The 17,212-nt window shown below is 40.1% G+C and overlaps 1 protein-coding gene across 1 annotated transcript in view; it reads right to left on the bottom strand.

Moving 5' to 3' along the window:
• Nucleotides 1–12,039: 12,039 nt before the first annotated feature.
• The window catches only part of TET1 (tet methylcytosine dioxygenase 1), a 65,421-nt gene continuing 60,248 nt past the window's right edge, over nucleotides 12,040–17,212 (bottom strand). The window contains exon 11 of the mRNA XM_009636988.2: nucleotides 12,040–14,401. Coding sequence (XP_009635283.1) covers nucleotides 13,260–14,401 — 1,142 coding nt within the window. The 3' untranslated portion in view covers nucleotides 12,040–13,259. The remainder of the gene's footprint in view (nucleotides 14,402–17,212) is intronic.

Raw genomic sequence — 17,212 nt, forward strand, 5'->3', positions numbered from 1 at the left:
AAAGCAGGAGATTGAAAGCTGGGAACCTGTTTCCCTTCCACTACTGCCTGAAATGTTCAGCCTCTTCCCACAGCAGAGCACAGGCCTCCAATCCGAAGGGCAGGCAGGTGTAATTCCCAGGGCAGTACAGCTGAGCGTAGGGATTCAGATGTTCAACTGGCTGTGGACCATGCAGGCTGCAACTTACAGGAAGAGCAGGGAGCATCCTGAGAACTTCTATGTGCAATAACAGCCCCAAGTAACGCCTCTTTCAGGGCGAGAGGGCAAAGGAGGAAGACTAAAACTGATGTTTGCTCAGATGCAATAGAAATTACACGTAAAAGGAATACTTGCCAGTACTCTTTGTGGTGATCCAGAGCCTCTAGCGCTTGAAAGGCTCGCTGGTGAGCACTCTACAGTAAAGCATTCGTCTTTTTTTCTTTTCTTTTTTTTTTTTTTGGACTACATAGCTAGTGAGATGTCACAAGAGCTACACCTTAAGGAGGGTTGTTAAACGGTGGCACGCCTGAGCTGCTTGCAGTTTCTTACCCTCCTAGAACAGGATAATTTGCAGCAGGCCAGCAAATCTCACCCTTAAAACTTGTAGCAGCTGTAACGCAGATGAATCCTTACAAGGCTTTCTGCTGTTGTGGAGGTGAGTTAGGGTCTGTTGTAGAAGTGTTTGCTTGACAAAGCACAGGATGAGTGCTTCATTTCCCTGAAGGGATTCCTCAGGTGAAAGGAGTCAGTCATCAGCATGCAAAGGCAGAAGTCTACAAGTAAAACAAAGCAGTCACAAGAAACGGGACTGCCAATTTGTTACGCCACAGGAGGCAAAGGTTTTACTGTTTTGTGCTGAGAAATAAGCCTGAGTCATGATGCCTCCTCCAGCAGCAATTCAGGACTAAACAGCAAGGTGTTACCCAGTTACGTTAGGACTGAGTGGAGACGTACATGTGATACAGTAGGGATTTTAAGTCATTTTTGGCTTTGTGTAAAAAGACATTGACGTTTTCAAGAATTCAACTGCAAAGAATTTTGTATAACTGGTGTATTATCATAAAAGCAAGAGCATCCACAATTAAGAGGCCCATCTTAGGAATCGTGCTCCATCTGATGGCTATTGGAAATAGCTGTGTTTAAATTTCTACATTTTAAATATTTTTCCAGTGTGTCTTAGACTGAAAACACAGATGGATATTGGTGGTAATTATTTTATTTTAGACTATCTAGGACGTGTCTTGAACCAAAACACTAATAATTGAAGCACTATCTTGTATTTAAATTACAATTGAATATGATGCTTGTTCTGATGTAGAAAATTCACAGAAAGCCCTATATTTTAATGAATACCCCTTTTGAAGATGCAAACTAATACTGTATAATAATATATGACAACAGTAATCAGTGTTAGCCTTATCCAACAGCAAACACTGCTGTTCTATGATCTTTATCAGGTATTAGACTACTGCAGAAATGTGTAACTTAACTGTAGCACTAGCAGAAAAGTTTATCTTGCAGTCTAAACTACTGTTACCAATTAATAGCATTTTAGTAGGTATTGTAATTTAAGGCTATAGCATCTTAAGAATTTAAAAGCAACCAACTGCAATACATCAAGAGTTTATCACCTGTATAATTTACGTAACTAATCTACAATATGAGAAAGCACTGAAGCTACCTCTGGGTGTTGAACTCTACAAGATAGATAAACTCATGTTTGGCAGCCTTTCAGGGATGTCAGGGCAGGCAAATACGGTTTGGTTTTGTTCCCACAAGCTATTGGTGAAGTTGAATTTTAAAATCTCTGTACATAATATGCTCCATAACGTATGGAGAAATGTAGCTCTGACTAGGAACACACTAGGCAGCGGGAATGCCGGGGGAGGCAGTAAGCAGTTGGCTGGCAGTTCCTGAAAGGGAGCTGGAAAACATAGCTTCTCATCAACAGCCCTCCCTCGATAAGGATGTTCTTGGGTCTGCTCCCAGGTCTTTAAGTGCCGTTCAGAAGCCACATGCTTTCTTAGACACCTGTGCTATAGGGTGCAGACTCTAGTATCAAACCATGGAACACGTAGCTCTGGTGAAAGGCTTGATGGTACAGTTTAGAGAAGGCCTGGGGCAAGTTGGGAGATGCTGCTATAAAAACCCTATAATGATTATCCTCTAAAAGAGCAGCAAATTACATCGGAGGGTGAAGGCCTTCCCATTGGATGACCGCATTCAGCTCCCAGGAACTCGATGCCCCATATCCTATGACGTAGTTTATTACCAGGGAGTTACTGAAGCCTGAGGATAGTGGAGTTTTTCGGCCCTCTAGGAGATTCCAGTTATCTGAAAGATTATTGTGACAGCAGCTTTTGCTGCTGCACTTAATGGAGAAGGAAAAGAAGCAAATACGAACAGTGAGAGTGGTATTCCTCCTTTTTTTCAGATCTAAACAACAGGAATCCTGTCTAGTATTGTTCTGCACTAAACAGTCACATAGTAAAGCAGACTAGTGCCGAGGCCTGTTTTGTCTTGAGAAAAAAAAGTACCCCCTGATTTGAAGCAAATAAAAACCCAGACTGTTTCCACATATGGGAATTAAAAGCCACAGTAAATTATTCCTATAACCTTGCTCTGCCAGACAGGGCTGGTAGAAAAAAAAAAAAAAGAGACACTGTGCGGATGTGTTCACAAACCATTTTGTCCTTTTTAGTCAGAAGATGAAGCACAGCTCAGAATTTTCTGGCTGCTTCTCTTGCTGTAGGGCTCTGCCTGGGCCCGGTCAGTCCGGCCGAAAGCAAAGGCAGACTGAGGAGAGGGACCAAGTAGCCAAATCATTTATGCCCATCCCCTTCAGTGCAGAAACCCCGCTGGCCCGGGTGAACCTATAGGGCTGCCTTAATTCATAAATGCGTTTCTGCAGGTAGCAATGGTTATTAGTGATAAGAGCAAAATTTCTGCATGTAAAATGGCTCATAAAATGAAAATACTTTCATTAGCAATTATTTTCTTACTCTTCCTTAAAAAGATATTTTACTGACTTCAGTTTCACTGACTCTAAGGTAAATGATATAAACATACAGAATCTAAAGACTAGTACTTTAATTAGAGTAACTCCTTGCTATTGTCAGAACATCTTTGATGAGGTTCTTGGCACCCTCAGTTATGCTGCAAGACTAGACTATTTCTAGCTTCAGAACCAGTAATTTTTTAATTCCTTGTCTAAAATTTCAAGCCATGTGATGGTTTTAAATGGGGCATATATGTAGCACTATATGCTGTATTATGAAGCGGGGCACTAACTTTGCTGTAAGTTGCATGATACAGGCTCTCCCAGACTGAATTTTTAGTCTTTACGTACTTCCAGCATGACTTTGTTTCGGTTTGTATCGGGAAAGCAACTTTATTTTATTTCTCAATTTCTCAAAGCATTTACAAGAAGAAATGCATGAAAAATGCAGGAAAGAAAAATTAGACGACTAAGTGCAAAATAGAAGTATAAAATTTATTTAAAACCACCCACAAAGTTCTGTGTAATCAGGAATGATACAATTTGTAATAGTCTTTTTAAAAACTCATGACAAGATTTAAAATATATTTTCAATTACAGTATTCATTTAGCCTTATTCAGTTAGGACAATAAATAAAAAAAAAAAAAGAAAGTTTACGTTCTAAACAGATGAGACACACAAGAAAAATAGAACAGAACAGACAATTTCCACAACAACAATTTTTACATGTATGTTTCAATACTAGTATCAACATTTCAATGCATCTTGCTACATAAACATGAAATCATGTACAACAACTGCTTGCACCAAAAAACATAGCTTAATTAGATCTTTCAAGTAACATGCAGTCACAACTCACAAGTCTTCAAGTACTGCTGGTAAGGGTTCCCTTGTCTGTAAAGAAGATTTGAAGGTTCAGTTTCTCAGCTAGCGTAACTCTTCACAGCCCCACCAGCCTCATGAAGCTATGCGCAGTTACGCTAGGAAAGAATCAGGCCCCAAATGGGGTTTTTTTGAGAAAAGAAGTAATTTTCCTACTTTCTCCTGTAAATACTGTGACATAATGAAGTGCTTTTTCTTTCTGATTTTTTTCTCCCTGTACATCATCTTTTGTTTAAAAAAGTTAATTTTATGTTCCAGATCTAAATACAGTAGGTTGGTAACTGGAAATAGTCCAAAACCTCAAAGTTGAAAAATAAATATCAAATGCATCCCAAAGAAAGAAAAAAAGAAAAAGAAAGAGAGAAGAAAGAGAGAAGGAAAGAAAGAAAATGCCGACTTCTTTCTTTTGCTCTGGCATACCGTTAATCTTTTAATTTTGCAAAGCAGAAAAGAATTCATCAGCCATAGCATTTCAGTACATTTTGTCCTTACATATTCATGTTCTTTTTAACGACAGCAAATTCTGAACAGTATTTATGACCTGGTAGGATATTGTCACATTACGAAGAGCTCTCTCTTCCAAACGGAACAAATAATTGTAGAATAATTAATTGTTAAAGACTAAAATGTCTGAATGTTTGTATTGGGTGGGACTGGCTTTCTTTTAGTGGTATTAGGAGATCAGATTTGTTTTTCTTGCCTACAGTTATTTTTTCGTTTTGAGGACAAGAGGTTCACGAAGTTCAGACGCTGCCTTTCGAGTTGCGTGGATGAGATTGGCATTCACAAAGTGAGGATGAAATCTGTTCTCCTTCGGCTCTGCAGCATCGCTGCAGTTTAGAAATTTAAGAACGAAAATGTATTTCCTGTTCCTCAAACTTTTTTTTTGAAAGAGAAGTTTGCATTGCATCGCGTTTCATAACTGCAAGGTAGCAGGGCATGATGCTTACTTACATAAAAAGCTTCCGCTGGCAGCCAGGGAAGCTCCGCGTGACTCCAGCACGCAGGGCGGTGCCAACAGTTTCACTGTCGAGCATCACCACAGTCAGGGCAGTCAGAAAACGCTGGCTTTTAGCTTTGTGTCTCAAAACTCACCCCAGTGTGACACCACCACACAATGCTACACGCCCTGTTGGGTCATAAAAGAAAAGGAGTACGGTAGATTTGTTACAACTCCGCTTTATATAATCAAGTAAAAGGGATAAAGGTATGATAAAAAGAGAAACAGGTATTTTAAGAGAAACTACCAAAGCTCAGAAACGGTATTGTTGACAATTCTATGAGATTTCTCCCCAGGCCATTACCTAGAGGTACAAATCTTTTACCACATTCTCTTTGTAGGCAATGTTAGGAGAAGCACAGCCAACAGAAGTGAATGCTTAAAACCTGATAAAAAACAAGCTGGTTTCTTTTCCACCTGTATTTCTGAGCTAAGAACAATCTGGGTATTACCGGCCAGTATATGCACGGTAGGGGTATCATGAAATTGGTTTCAGATGATTGTACAAATCAGCCATTTGGTAACGGTTTTGATTTACACTACCGGCCTTTTATACCATTATCAGTGTAATGGGATACTCCGAAGGATCGACATCCATTTAAGGCCCCTTTATCCTTTTAATGTGACCCAAAGGACAGCAGTATAAGTGAGAATCAGGGCCTTCATTCTTATTTTAAGACGACTCTCAAACCCTAGACCCTTTTCCATTACAATATTATAATAAAAATACAGATATACATGTAAAATATTGATCAGGTCACAAAACTCTCCACAACAGTATTAAAAGGTTCTGTGGCGACAACTGCAATACTGAACATCAAACTCGCAGTTCCCTTGCTCCACTGCAACAGCACGTCTTTGGAATACGGTTCGTCTGCTGTAACTTGTAACTCTCTGTAGATTAGCTGCCAAATCTGTCCTCCTTACCCATGCAGTTTTTTGAGGTCTACACCTGTGTCCTCTGACTTTGTGTGGAAAAATTACATATATAATGGTCCAGTAGAAGAAAAGAGAAAGAGATGCTGTTGTGGGAAGAACTGAGGCGACAGCATCGAGAAGCATCTCGGATCTTTCAAAACTGAAGTTACGAGTACGTGGTTTAACACTGCAAACACCGTTGGGATCATGAGCGGGAGAACTGGATTCAAAACAGGATCTTGAAGTCTTTGTGTCTCGGAAAGAGGAGATCAATGATCCTGACACCCCTATACCTTTTAATAAAAGGCAGCAACTCTTAATTATTTTCTGCTCAAGCTCAATCAATTCCACTTGCTGCTACAGAGGAAGAACAAAACAAGCCAAAAAAATCCATTGTTCCACTCTTGTTTCCCAAGCAGTCCTATGGCAGTTAAGGCATTTAACTTGCGCAACACTTGGCTTTCTCACAAGGACTCTGATCTCTGCACAAGGATACAGCCAGAAGATGTAAAGAAACGCTCCTGCTCTTGTAATTGTGCAGGGTCTGCAGCATCTGCCTGAGGCCTAAGATGTGAGCAGAGCTGGCAGAGTAACTCCAAAGAAAAGAGGGCACTCTGGAGAGATGCTAGCAACAGAAGCAAAACTCTCGTACTCTGGGAAGGGATGACTTTCCCTTCTCAGGGGGCGAGCAGTTTTCTAGTCTTGCAAAGTCTCTTTTGGTTGGCTACTTGCAGATAGAAGAACAGAGTGTAACAATTACATCAAGAAATCTGAAAATTAACTGGAAAGTTGCTTATTTGATTTTAAAAGTAAGAAGAGACTGATTGCGACAGATAATGAATTGTCCCTCCCTCTAGGAATGAAAAAACATCTGCAATGTTCTAGGCTCCCTATGAAAGAACACGAAGGAAAAAAAAACCACAACCCTAGAACTGTCATCTATAGAATAAAGGATGACTGAAAGAAATCAATTCTGGAAGAGTCCTAAGCAGAATAAATTCTTAGGATATTCCTGAGATGAAGATTGGCCGATTTACCTACAAAGCAGCGACAGCGTGCAGGGGCATTCACGAGCAGGCTGACAGCCGTACTGCTAGCGCGGAGTACCAAAGCAGATCTGCAGAGGGACAGGGAGAACTTCTGGGGTAGTTACAAGCATCTCAAGCACTCAGCAGCAGGTTACAGTGATACCTGAATGGCTGACCGCAGCAGAGGGTCCGTAGAGACCATGGAGTGAGGAAGGTGGCTGTAGCATTCGATGTCATCTGCACAGAGTAGAAAGCAATGCCTACCAATCAACGCTAGTCAAATGAATTGTTCTTCAGGGAGACAACCCAACATTATGTAAAATTAAGTGTTCGTAATTTAATCAAGTGTGCAAATAACAGAATTAAACAAAAAGTTTTGCTTAGTCCTCTGAAATAACTGAAAATGGTTTGATAGGAAAGTAATGAAATACAAAATGTATTTTCAACCACTCTTTAGAAGAAGCAATCTCTAGGTATACTGGTGCTTGATGAGATACTATTATTAGAAATCCTTGGTCTTTTGAGAAAACCTCAAATATAAAACTCTTTCCTTTATGTAATTATAACATCGCAGCAATGTACTGGAGCAGCACGTAGACAACTTGTGAAAACTGTCTAACTGAGCATCGGGTAATGCCAGAAGCCAGCGAAGCCGGTCTGTACTGTTCCACTAAGCAGCCACATCCTCAGGACTTTTGACGCTGGCCACTCTGTTTAAGATTAAAGAACATAAATGTGTCACGGACTAAATAAAAAAGCTTTCAAATTTAAAGTCAGATGTACCAAAAAAAAGCGTCAACATAAAGAAATACCCTGTCAACTACAACGTGTACAGAGAAGGCTGTCTCAAAAGCCAACTGTACCTTCACAGCTTTGCCTGCGACTTAGTCGTGCTGCGCATCCCATCAGCTTTCCACGTTCTCCAACTTGATCGTGGGAAGGAGCAGCAGATTGGTGGTGACAGCAGTGCTTGCTGCCTCGTTCGTCTACACAGATTATAGAAAGGCTGACCAGCTCTCTCCCTCCTCTTTGGTTTTTTTTTTTTCCTTAAACCAGTATACGCAGGCAGAGAACAACGGAGAGATTACTGTCTCCAGAGGAGATGTGGATGATGAATTTCTACGTATACCCACAGCTGCATGACACAACTCATCCTCACTGGTTAGAAGAATGCTGTAGCACAGACATTGCAGCGCAGTACTGTGGTGTCACAATAATCACGGCAACTTTCTCTACAGTCCAGCTTTACAGAAAGATTTTCCCTCTACGCTTCCTCCTGAAAGTCAGATCAATGCCTCATAAAACTAAGAAGAAAGCCAGAATTTCCAAATGTGATTGGACTGTTCCTCACCTCTAACCGTGTTACTTAAGATCGGATCCTAGCATCACAGATGGCAGCTGGGCAAACACTTTCCATGCAAGAAATAGAACACAAATCTATGGAAGATATGTCACAAAGACCCTAATCTGAATTGTAGCGACCACAACAGACCTGAACGAGTTTGTTCAACGCTGCCTGAATATAATTTGCTGTTACGTATAAAAAGTGTGGAAGTAGACATGCAATTTAGTCTTTCATACATCTGAGGGCACAGTTATTTCTTCCTGTTAACCTAGAAATTACAAGAGTTCTGTGGAAAAAAGGAGAAAAATCATATATATATTTACATATATGAAAATGGATTACAAAGCTGATGACTGTTTGACAGAAGGAGCTCATTTCAACGTGAGGGAAGTTTCATAGGAGGTGAAAGGCCAAGACTCACCTTACATTTTAAATACAAAGCCATGAAGATGCAGCTTTATTAGCGTGCTTCCGTAGCATCTCTCTCATCGAACAACTTATCAAATAAGAAAAATCAAAAAAGCTGCCAAGAGCCCAAGGCTGAAGGTGGTCTGAAGGAGACCTGCCTGCATGCCTGGAACTTGAGGTGAAGGTGTTATGTCTCTCTACAGACCGTGAATCACTTCTCACGCTACAAACACTTCAACCTCTGTGTTTAACCAGAAGTACAACATTTAACTCCAAATCTCTCTCCACCCATCCTCGCAAAACCTACCGATTGCGGCAGGGTTGCACGGGTCTCTGGGTTGGCACAGACTTTGGTCAACTGTCTCCATATCCATCCAGTTAAAAGATGAAAGCTGTATGAAGGTTTGATGAATGAGCACATTGCAGTCAATGGGGCTGCAGCAACGTAAACAGGACCCAAATTTAACCCACCCAATTTAGTGTAATACTGCAATGATATTGTAAAGGTCTTGAAAAAACCCCAAACAGTTGTATGTTACAAATAATCTGAAGTACTAAAGAAGTTGTCATTTACCCATGCTTAACATAAAATGTTGCTTAAGATACTACAGTTATTTCCTGTTCTAAGTATAAAGAAGCACTGTCATAGGTAAGGTAAGGACTGTTAACAGCAGTTATTTCTAAGGAAAAGTTAGCTTAGAAAGTCCTTAAAAAAAAAAAAAAAGAATACAACTGTTACAGCTAGGAAGTCACAAGTATTTCTAAGTTCTTAAAAAGCTTTTTGGATCTTGTGACTAAAATATTTATAGATTTTTTTCTATTTTCAGTAATACAACAGCATGTTACAAATAAGTAAGCGCAGAGAACCCGCACGAGTAAAATCCACTATTTAATTGGGCACGACTGCAGTAACTCCAACAGGGACCCAGTGAGTCAAAGGGAACTGGCTCCTGCAGGAAGCTCTGCTCCTTCCCTCCAAAGCGAGGGTGGAGTGGTGGCACTGGACCCAGAGGACAAAGGGATGAGAGACATTGCTTCTGGGGAGTCAGAGGTGTCCCATGTTGGATCACGACAGTTTTTGCTACTGTGAAAAAGGATCAAAAGCCAACCACACCCCACACCTGAATCCGTTTTCTGGTTTTTCAACCAGAGCCAAGTGCCAGCTGTCGGAAACCAAGCAAAATATGCAGGTGTGACCTAGCCAGCTTCCTTAATTTTAGATCCAGCTCCCGATCTGGCCACCCTGGAAGGACTTTGTTAAGGGGTAAGAGCAAATTACAAGTGGTTGTGTGGGCTGCAAAGGAAAGCGATAGACCCACAGATTTACAAATTTTAAGAGACGAATACTGTTACAAAATGATAACCTTACTCAAAACAACGTAATTTGTGTACAAGACCGATAAATATTCTGAAATGTTACAATAAATAGCACACAGTTGTAAAAACAGTAAATAGTTGCATTTTCTATACCGCAGTACAGCAATAGAAAATCTTAGCTTCTCAAATCACAACCTGCCGTGTGCCACAGCAGGAAATAAAAGAGTGACCAGCTAACCTGCCTGGTAGGTACACGCTGAAAAAGGAGCTACGTGATAGACAGTCAAGGGAAGAGCACCACGAATGCTATTTTATTGTATAGATGATATATTCTTCTCATGTAAGTAATCTTTAATAAAGTAGTAACTCTGAGTTTTAGCACCTATCAGTTAATAGCATCAACTATTACGTTAAGATACACTTTTCGCTGTTAAAATTGCCATTTCAGGAAAGGTAGACCTGACTTACTGAACGTCTGTTGGCGCAGTCACTTGGGCGGTGACTAGCCAGGGGCTATGTTTGGAGGTATCCTTTTTGATCCACCTTTCGGTTTCTCACTTCTTTGAGGGAAGCTGCTGGTTTTTCAATGGAACAGTTTTCTCTTGATGCTTCCAATCGTACGTAAGTTAAACATGGGCCTTTATAAGGGAAGATTCAAGTAAAAACGATCCACTTTAATGATCTGAACATTTTAAAAGGTAAAGAGATGGCTCTAACTTACTAATTTTGTTAGAAAAATTGTTATTCACGTGGGAGCGCTGAATGATAAATGATTTTTTTGATTTGCCTTATAGAAACTAAAGCTATCAGCACTATCAGTGAAACCAAGAAACTAATCTTTTCTGTAAATGATGGATCGTGGTGTTGAACAAGGGTTTTCAGATAGCAAATACATGAATGGAACAGCTAGAGAACGTACAGTACTACTTACTGTAGGGACAGCTGGAATTCTTACTAATCTTCGGCTCACCAAAAATATACAAGTTTTAAAATGGAAATCTAAGGCACACAAAATACCATAATGATTTGATGTATACTGTATATTACATAGTCAAGAAGCATAAAACTGCTGGTACAAAACAATGGCATAATATTGTTTTTGTTTTATTATTATTTACAATCCCTTCATATCCTCTATTTGAACTAATATTAAGCTTTGAACTAAAATTTGCAGCATACCCGGTTTTTACAAATTTTACTTAAAATAGGTAAGATACAAAGCACGGGTTCAACTCGGCCATCCTCTGCCATCAACGTTTTTGTTACTTTTGACAGGAATCTGTGGAATTGAACCCAAGGTCGTTACATAGTGATTGCTACTTCAGACCTTGCTCCCGCAAACACTACACGTGTACACGTTTGTACAGGAGAATAGTCTCATTGATCTACAGCCGCATTTAAGTATTTGTAGCACCAAGGTCCTAACTGGCACTATGTGTTAAAAATACAATTTATGTACTTTTCGTACCAAAACTGTAAATATAGCGCTTACAGTTCAACTTTTCAAGGAAAAAGCACCTTGTCTAGGTTTTAAATAAAGCAGATCTAGATAGTTCGTATTCCTCTGTTACAGCACCACTACATTATAATATTATCAAGTATATTATTAGTATATTTTCGCACTGGAAAACTCTGACCTCGTTATACCTACAGGTTACCCAGCCGGGGAGGACTCCAAGGCAGAATTAAGGTACAGCTTCGTCTCTGGGGCCTGATCCTGCAGCTCTCAGTCACGAGAGGAGTCCTGGCTTGAGCGGTCCTCCTGGCTCTGACCGGGCAGGTATGGCTACACAGAGCTGTTCTCATGGAAGAAGTTGCAGGATGAGGTCGGTCCTTAGCTAACGTTGTCATTTGGTAAATTGTTTAAATAAATAAGTTTAAAAAAGAAATACATAGGAGAGGAGAATCAGAAAGAAGATGGGATGCTATAGCATTTAAAACCAATGGAGTGTCTGTTTTTCCTCTGGGTTAGCAAATACTCATTTCATGATATGTCACTTTTTCAACAGAAACGGAGAACATAAATTTCATGTGTTTGGAAGGAAGAATACAACCCTTTCTCTACATGAAATGTATAAATCACTTAAAAAATTTACAAAACATTTTTGTAAAAAAAAAAAAAAAAAAGAGCTGAGAAAGCTGGTGAATATTACAGGTGGGTTATTCTTAATGAAAAAATTGTTGTTAAATATTAGAAATTTCATACTTTTCCAACACTTCCTTTGTATTTTCCCCAAATTAATTTTTTTTTTTCCAGAATAGAATAAGGCAACTCTAGGGGGTATTTTTTTATCCCAAAACAATCCTACCCCTGAGGCATTAGGAACATTTGGTTGTCATGTTAACTTATAATGCTCCAAACGAATGAGACTTATGCACTTATTGCTCAAAGAAATCATAACAAATGCTGCCTTTAAAAAACCAAATAATATTCATAACTCCCAATAGCAACACACGTATTGACAAGACATCTCCTAATTTCATGTTTGTACACTCTCTTGAAAACAATAAAACGTTTCTGTATTTTATAACTGTTGTTTATATGCAACATAAAATCTTTGATGAAAAAGGGCAAGTCTAAAAACAATCACATATGCTATTAAGCATACATACTGCAGCTGTAACAATATGGAACTCTACACAGCAAGAATAAAATGATTTCTTCTGTAGAGTATGCACAAACCTTAGACAATATGATCCTTATACTATACTATTTCAAGTTAATTTTAAAAATAGAAAGTGCTTTTAAAATATATATTTACAGCTTAAAAACAACTTCCAGCCATCATTACCAATAACTTCATTTCATACATAACGACAAATCTAGAGAAAAAAATTCATTGGTTTTCTAAAAGATTTATCTGTAATTTGGACTACATAGCAATGGTTGGAAGTTGTTAAAGCAATGGCACCATGAAGTAATAATTCAGCTTATTTATTTTTAACTGTTTGATGTGGTTAAGCACCAAGAGCTGTGTAGAGCTATTACTGTATAACTTGATTTAACACCATAAAATGTGAACCTGTTAAAATCCCTATAAATGATTTTTGTAGTAAACAGACTTGATTTAAAGCACCAAAATATAAATTCCTAAAGGTAATAAACTGAATGATTCAATCAAGGTTAATAACCTAAACAAAATCTTTTTTAGAATGTATTAAAACTATACAACTTTTTTTTTTTTTTGCTTAAAATGTGCTTGAGCACCACCAAATGTTAAAGTCACAGTTTAAGAAGAAATCCCCCCCCTTTTTTTTTTTTACCTCAGCCTTAAAATGGTTGAGATGAGCAAATAGTAAACGACACGAGACTTGTTCTTTAACAGCACCTTAAAGAAACACTGTGTAACACTGCACCAAGAGGAGGCATTTGATACTAAAACCTATGCCCAATGGTTGTAAGGCCCTGCGACTCGTGTAAGGGCATAAGAAGACACTGTGATTACGTTATCCTTAGTTACTGTTAATGCTCTGCGTGATGGAATTTGGTTGAACTCATTGTCTTCGTAAAAAATATCTCTGTTTTCACTTGTTTGCTTTGTTTTCCTGCTGCTAGAGTTGAGCTGAGTATTCTCCGTTCCTAATCTTTCTGCTTCTTTTTCTTTTTCTTTCGCCCTCTCAGCCATCTTTGCTTCCCACATGGCTAGACCATGTTTTGGCTCATTTAAATTTTTGTGTTGGTAGAAAACTAAAGAAATTCTCGTGGGATGGTTGCGGTTGGGCTTTTTGATAGGTGTGGTAGCATGGAGTTCACGTCTTGCACATTCAATTAAGATAGAACCATGAGAAGGTGCCACAGCAACCCCGCCAATGTCATCATCCAAAAAATTGTGCTCGCTGTCTGACCACATTTCCTCAGCTTTTTCTTCAGAATCAGTCGGTTGTCCCAGTGCACTGTTTTGCTTTTCGTCAACACAGTCAAAATCACACATCTGTTCTCCATGGGAGCTGCCCTTTTCCATTGGGCAGCCATGGGAACAGTCGGCTTCGTTTCCGACTGCATCCTTTGCTGGCGAGCTTAGCGGTACTGACAAATCACAGGAGCTGATCATCTGTGAAGAAGGAGAATTGTCTAACTGAAGCTGACAATTCGGTTTGGCTGGCTGATGTTCAAGTATAGTGGGCAGGGGGTCTTTATGGGCTGGGGGGCCTGGAGCAGTGACCTCTGGAAGAATCGGTGGCACACCATTCATCTTCTCATTCAGCAAAATTCCAGTATAATCTTTGACCGACACATCAAAGTTCTTACAATTAACATAAGGTGTCACGTGAGGTTGCTTACTACTGCATTCAAAATACCCGTAGGGAACTGAAAAATCTTGTTGAATATTAGTCACTGCTGTTATGCCAGGCTTATGTGCTAAAGATGAATACGGATGTAAACTATCCACCTTAAAAGGGGAGGAAGCCGTATACTGTTTTAATAAAGAGCAATTTTTAGTAGTGTTTGAAGTATGTTTCATGGCATAGAGGTGATCAGAAGTCTCCGTTTTTATTCCAGGTTTTAAAGCATCGGTTTTGTTCCCTAAAAAACAAATGCACACCAAAGCGTAAGTACTTTTCCTCACTTAGTTAACAAAATAGACCTTTTATAATATATTCACATACTCGCTTTCTAATATGGGAGAGATGCGTGATGACTATAGATTTTTCAAAATTGTTATCTTTAGCTTTCTAGGAATATCTCTATGACCGTAAGTACACATACAACCTTGCTGAATTAACGCCTTAACCTTTTCCAGCCAGACCGCTGGTATAGAGAATAGAACGGTATTTCACAGAGGGATGAATAAAATAAATGGATAAAATGAAAGAACCACTCAGCCCTGATTTGCCCAGCCCAGCTCCACATAAATGCTTCCCAGCAGCTGACTGCCGCCCTTCAGCACTGCCCAGCCTAGCAGGAAGCACCATGTAGAAGTTCAGATAATTGATGAAGTTTAGTCTGCCTGAAATTAAGCCTGTGAAACAATCAAAATTTTTGGCTGCCTTAACCCCGTATTATCATCGAAGGAAAAAGCGCGTTTATAGATCTTGTCCATCGCAGCAAAAAAGGTACTGAATTACAAAGATTCGTGCATTAGCAAATAACTACTCAGAAGTTTTCTTTAAAAACAAGAAAAAGCATCTGGCAACATACTCCAGGTAAACCCATCCTTACAGAGCTGCATCATGGGATCTGGCTGTCTTCCATCTAATTGCCACACATTAATTATTCCAGATCTTTGTGGAGACATTCAATTTATGTCAGCTCCCTAATCAGTTTCTAGTCACGGCACCCTGCAGTTGCGCTTGTTTGTGGAACAGTCTCCTCAAATGACTCCTTCTCCTCATGGGTAAGTTCGATCCAGCGTCCACCGGAGCAATGGGAAAGAATTCCATCGACTTCAACGGGCTTTGCATCATGCCCTGAAATTGCCTTACATGTGTTTTGCGGGCAAACTGGCACCCCACAGAGAGCTCCCACATATTCTCATAAAAGACCGTCTCTGCCAGTGTTTCTTCTTTGTTCCATAAATACACAGAATGTTTAATTGCTTTACTGAATATAGAAGAACTATTCCTTCTTCTATTCTGTCTTCTAATAATTCATAAATAGTGATGAATTAAAAAAACATTCTTTCAATAGGAATGCAAAAAAGGCAAAGCGGGATAAACTACAGACACAATAGTTAGTACACAAATACTGAAGTTGTGGAGGGGCATAAGGATCAATTCTTTAAAAACCTTTTCTATGAAGTCAAACTCAAAGCATTTGATTTAATTAAGAACATCCCCCCAGACCAAGGCCTTCCTCCAAAAGACCTGAAACACAGCGTTTGAGAATTGCACTTTCCATCACCCCTGAAGAGAGACCTACACTCTCTGGAAATAAGTTTGAACAACCCACGGCACTCTCCAAACGGCCACGGCTCCAGCAAATTCCCCGTCTCTCGCCAGAAGCTCTGCGGGGCGAAGTAGCAGAGATTGAGAGAAGGTAATTCAAACATACAGGTAGAGGGGAATGAGTAAGGGTTCAGGCGAGGCGGCACTGCGCCCCAGGAATCCCTCCCGTTCCAGCGGCGCCTCCACTGGGGCTGCTGGCTGAAGCACCGCTCTGCTGCGGCCAGCTGGGAAACCGTCTCTGAGTTGGTGGTTCATCGCCTGTCCTATCCAACGCGGGCTGAGAAGAATTGCTAATATTTATGGAGACAAAAATAACTTTTCTGTCTGTAAAGTTTATTTGTCCAGAATAATGTGGCTAAATGACAGGACTATATAAGGAAGGATGTAAGGCCTTTATCGTTAACATGCATTTCGTAACAATTTAGGATTTCAGAGGCTCTCGGCATTAACACAAATGTAAAAATTAACAGCTGTGCTGCTTGCTGTTGGCAAAAGGTGCACGACAAGCACTCCCCGTTTAATGCCCAGAGTTTCTACAAAGGACTTGGCACAGTCGAGCTTCAAACCAAGTCTTCACACATGCGCACTCTACCAAGCTGACTTAATCTGTCCTCAGCACTCGGAAGGTCCTCCTCACCACCACCTTTGTTGCCAGGCAGAGACAGTAAAGAAGACAAGAGAGTCCTCTCGTACCCCTTTTTAATTTCCAGTTCTCCCTGCAGTGGAGACATGCAGGTTAGAGGAGTCTCTCAAGTGTTCCAGGCTTTCCAACTGGGGGATACCGCAATGGCTCTGAAATGACGGTCGGGTCTCTTTCAGAAGACCATGCAACATCTACATCACAGGCAGTACGGCACGGCCGGCCTCGTGACTCCTTCAGGATCCTCCCAGGCTGCTCCAAAGAGCGAGAGCCTCGCATGGCCGAAAGCATGACTGATGGTATATCCCACGGTTATCTCACCCAATCGCATGCTCTCCATATTCTTTATAATATTTAAAAAGCCAAACCAATATTCTAAACTCTTGTCCTCATTAGTAAATCAAGCACTATACATTACGTACAACATTGATCGATACCTTTTCCTTTACAGTTTAAGTGTAGCTAAATATTCTTTCATTCTTACATTAGGAGAAAATTTAATAGTAATATCTGGCTTGCTCAAGGTACCTTTAGCAGTACTTGGTTCACTCCTTACCTAAAACGATAGTATTTTTTTTATTCCCCTGGTACGGTTTCCTATCTGTTTTTACTATTTTTCAATCCTTTGTTTACATTCAAATGGTGTGACCAGTATTGAATGCCACTATTAATACGAAGGGATCCTAATTTCACAAAATCACAGAATGGCAAGGGTTGGAAGGGCCCTCGGGAGCTCGCCCAGTGCCACCCCCCTGCTCAAGCAGGCTCACCCAGAGCAGGGGGCACAGGACCTCGTCCCGGGCGGGGGTG

This window comes from Egretta garzetta, unplaced genomic scaffold (genome assembly GCF_000687185.1).
Source record: "Egretta garzetta isolate BGI_Z169 unplaced genomic scaffold, ASM68718v1 scaffold204, whole genome shotgun sequence".
NCBI lineage: Eukaryota > Metazoa > Chordata > Aves > Pelecaniformes > Ardeidae > Egretta > Egretta garzetta.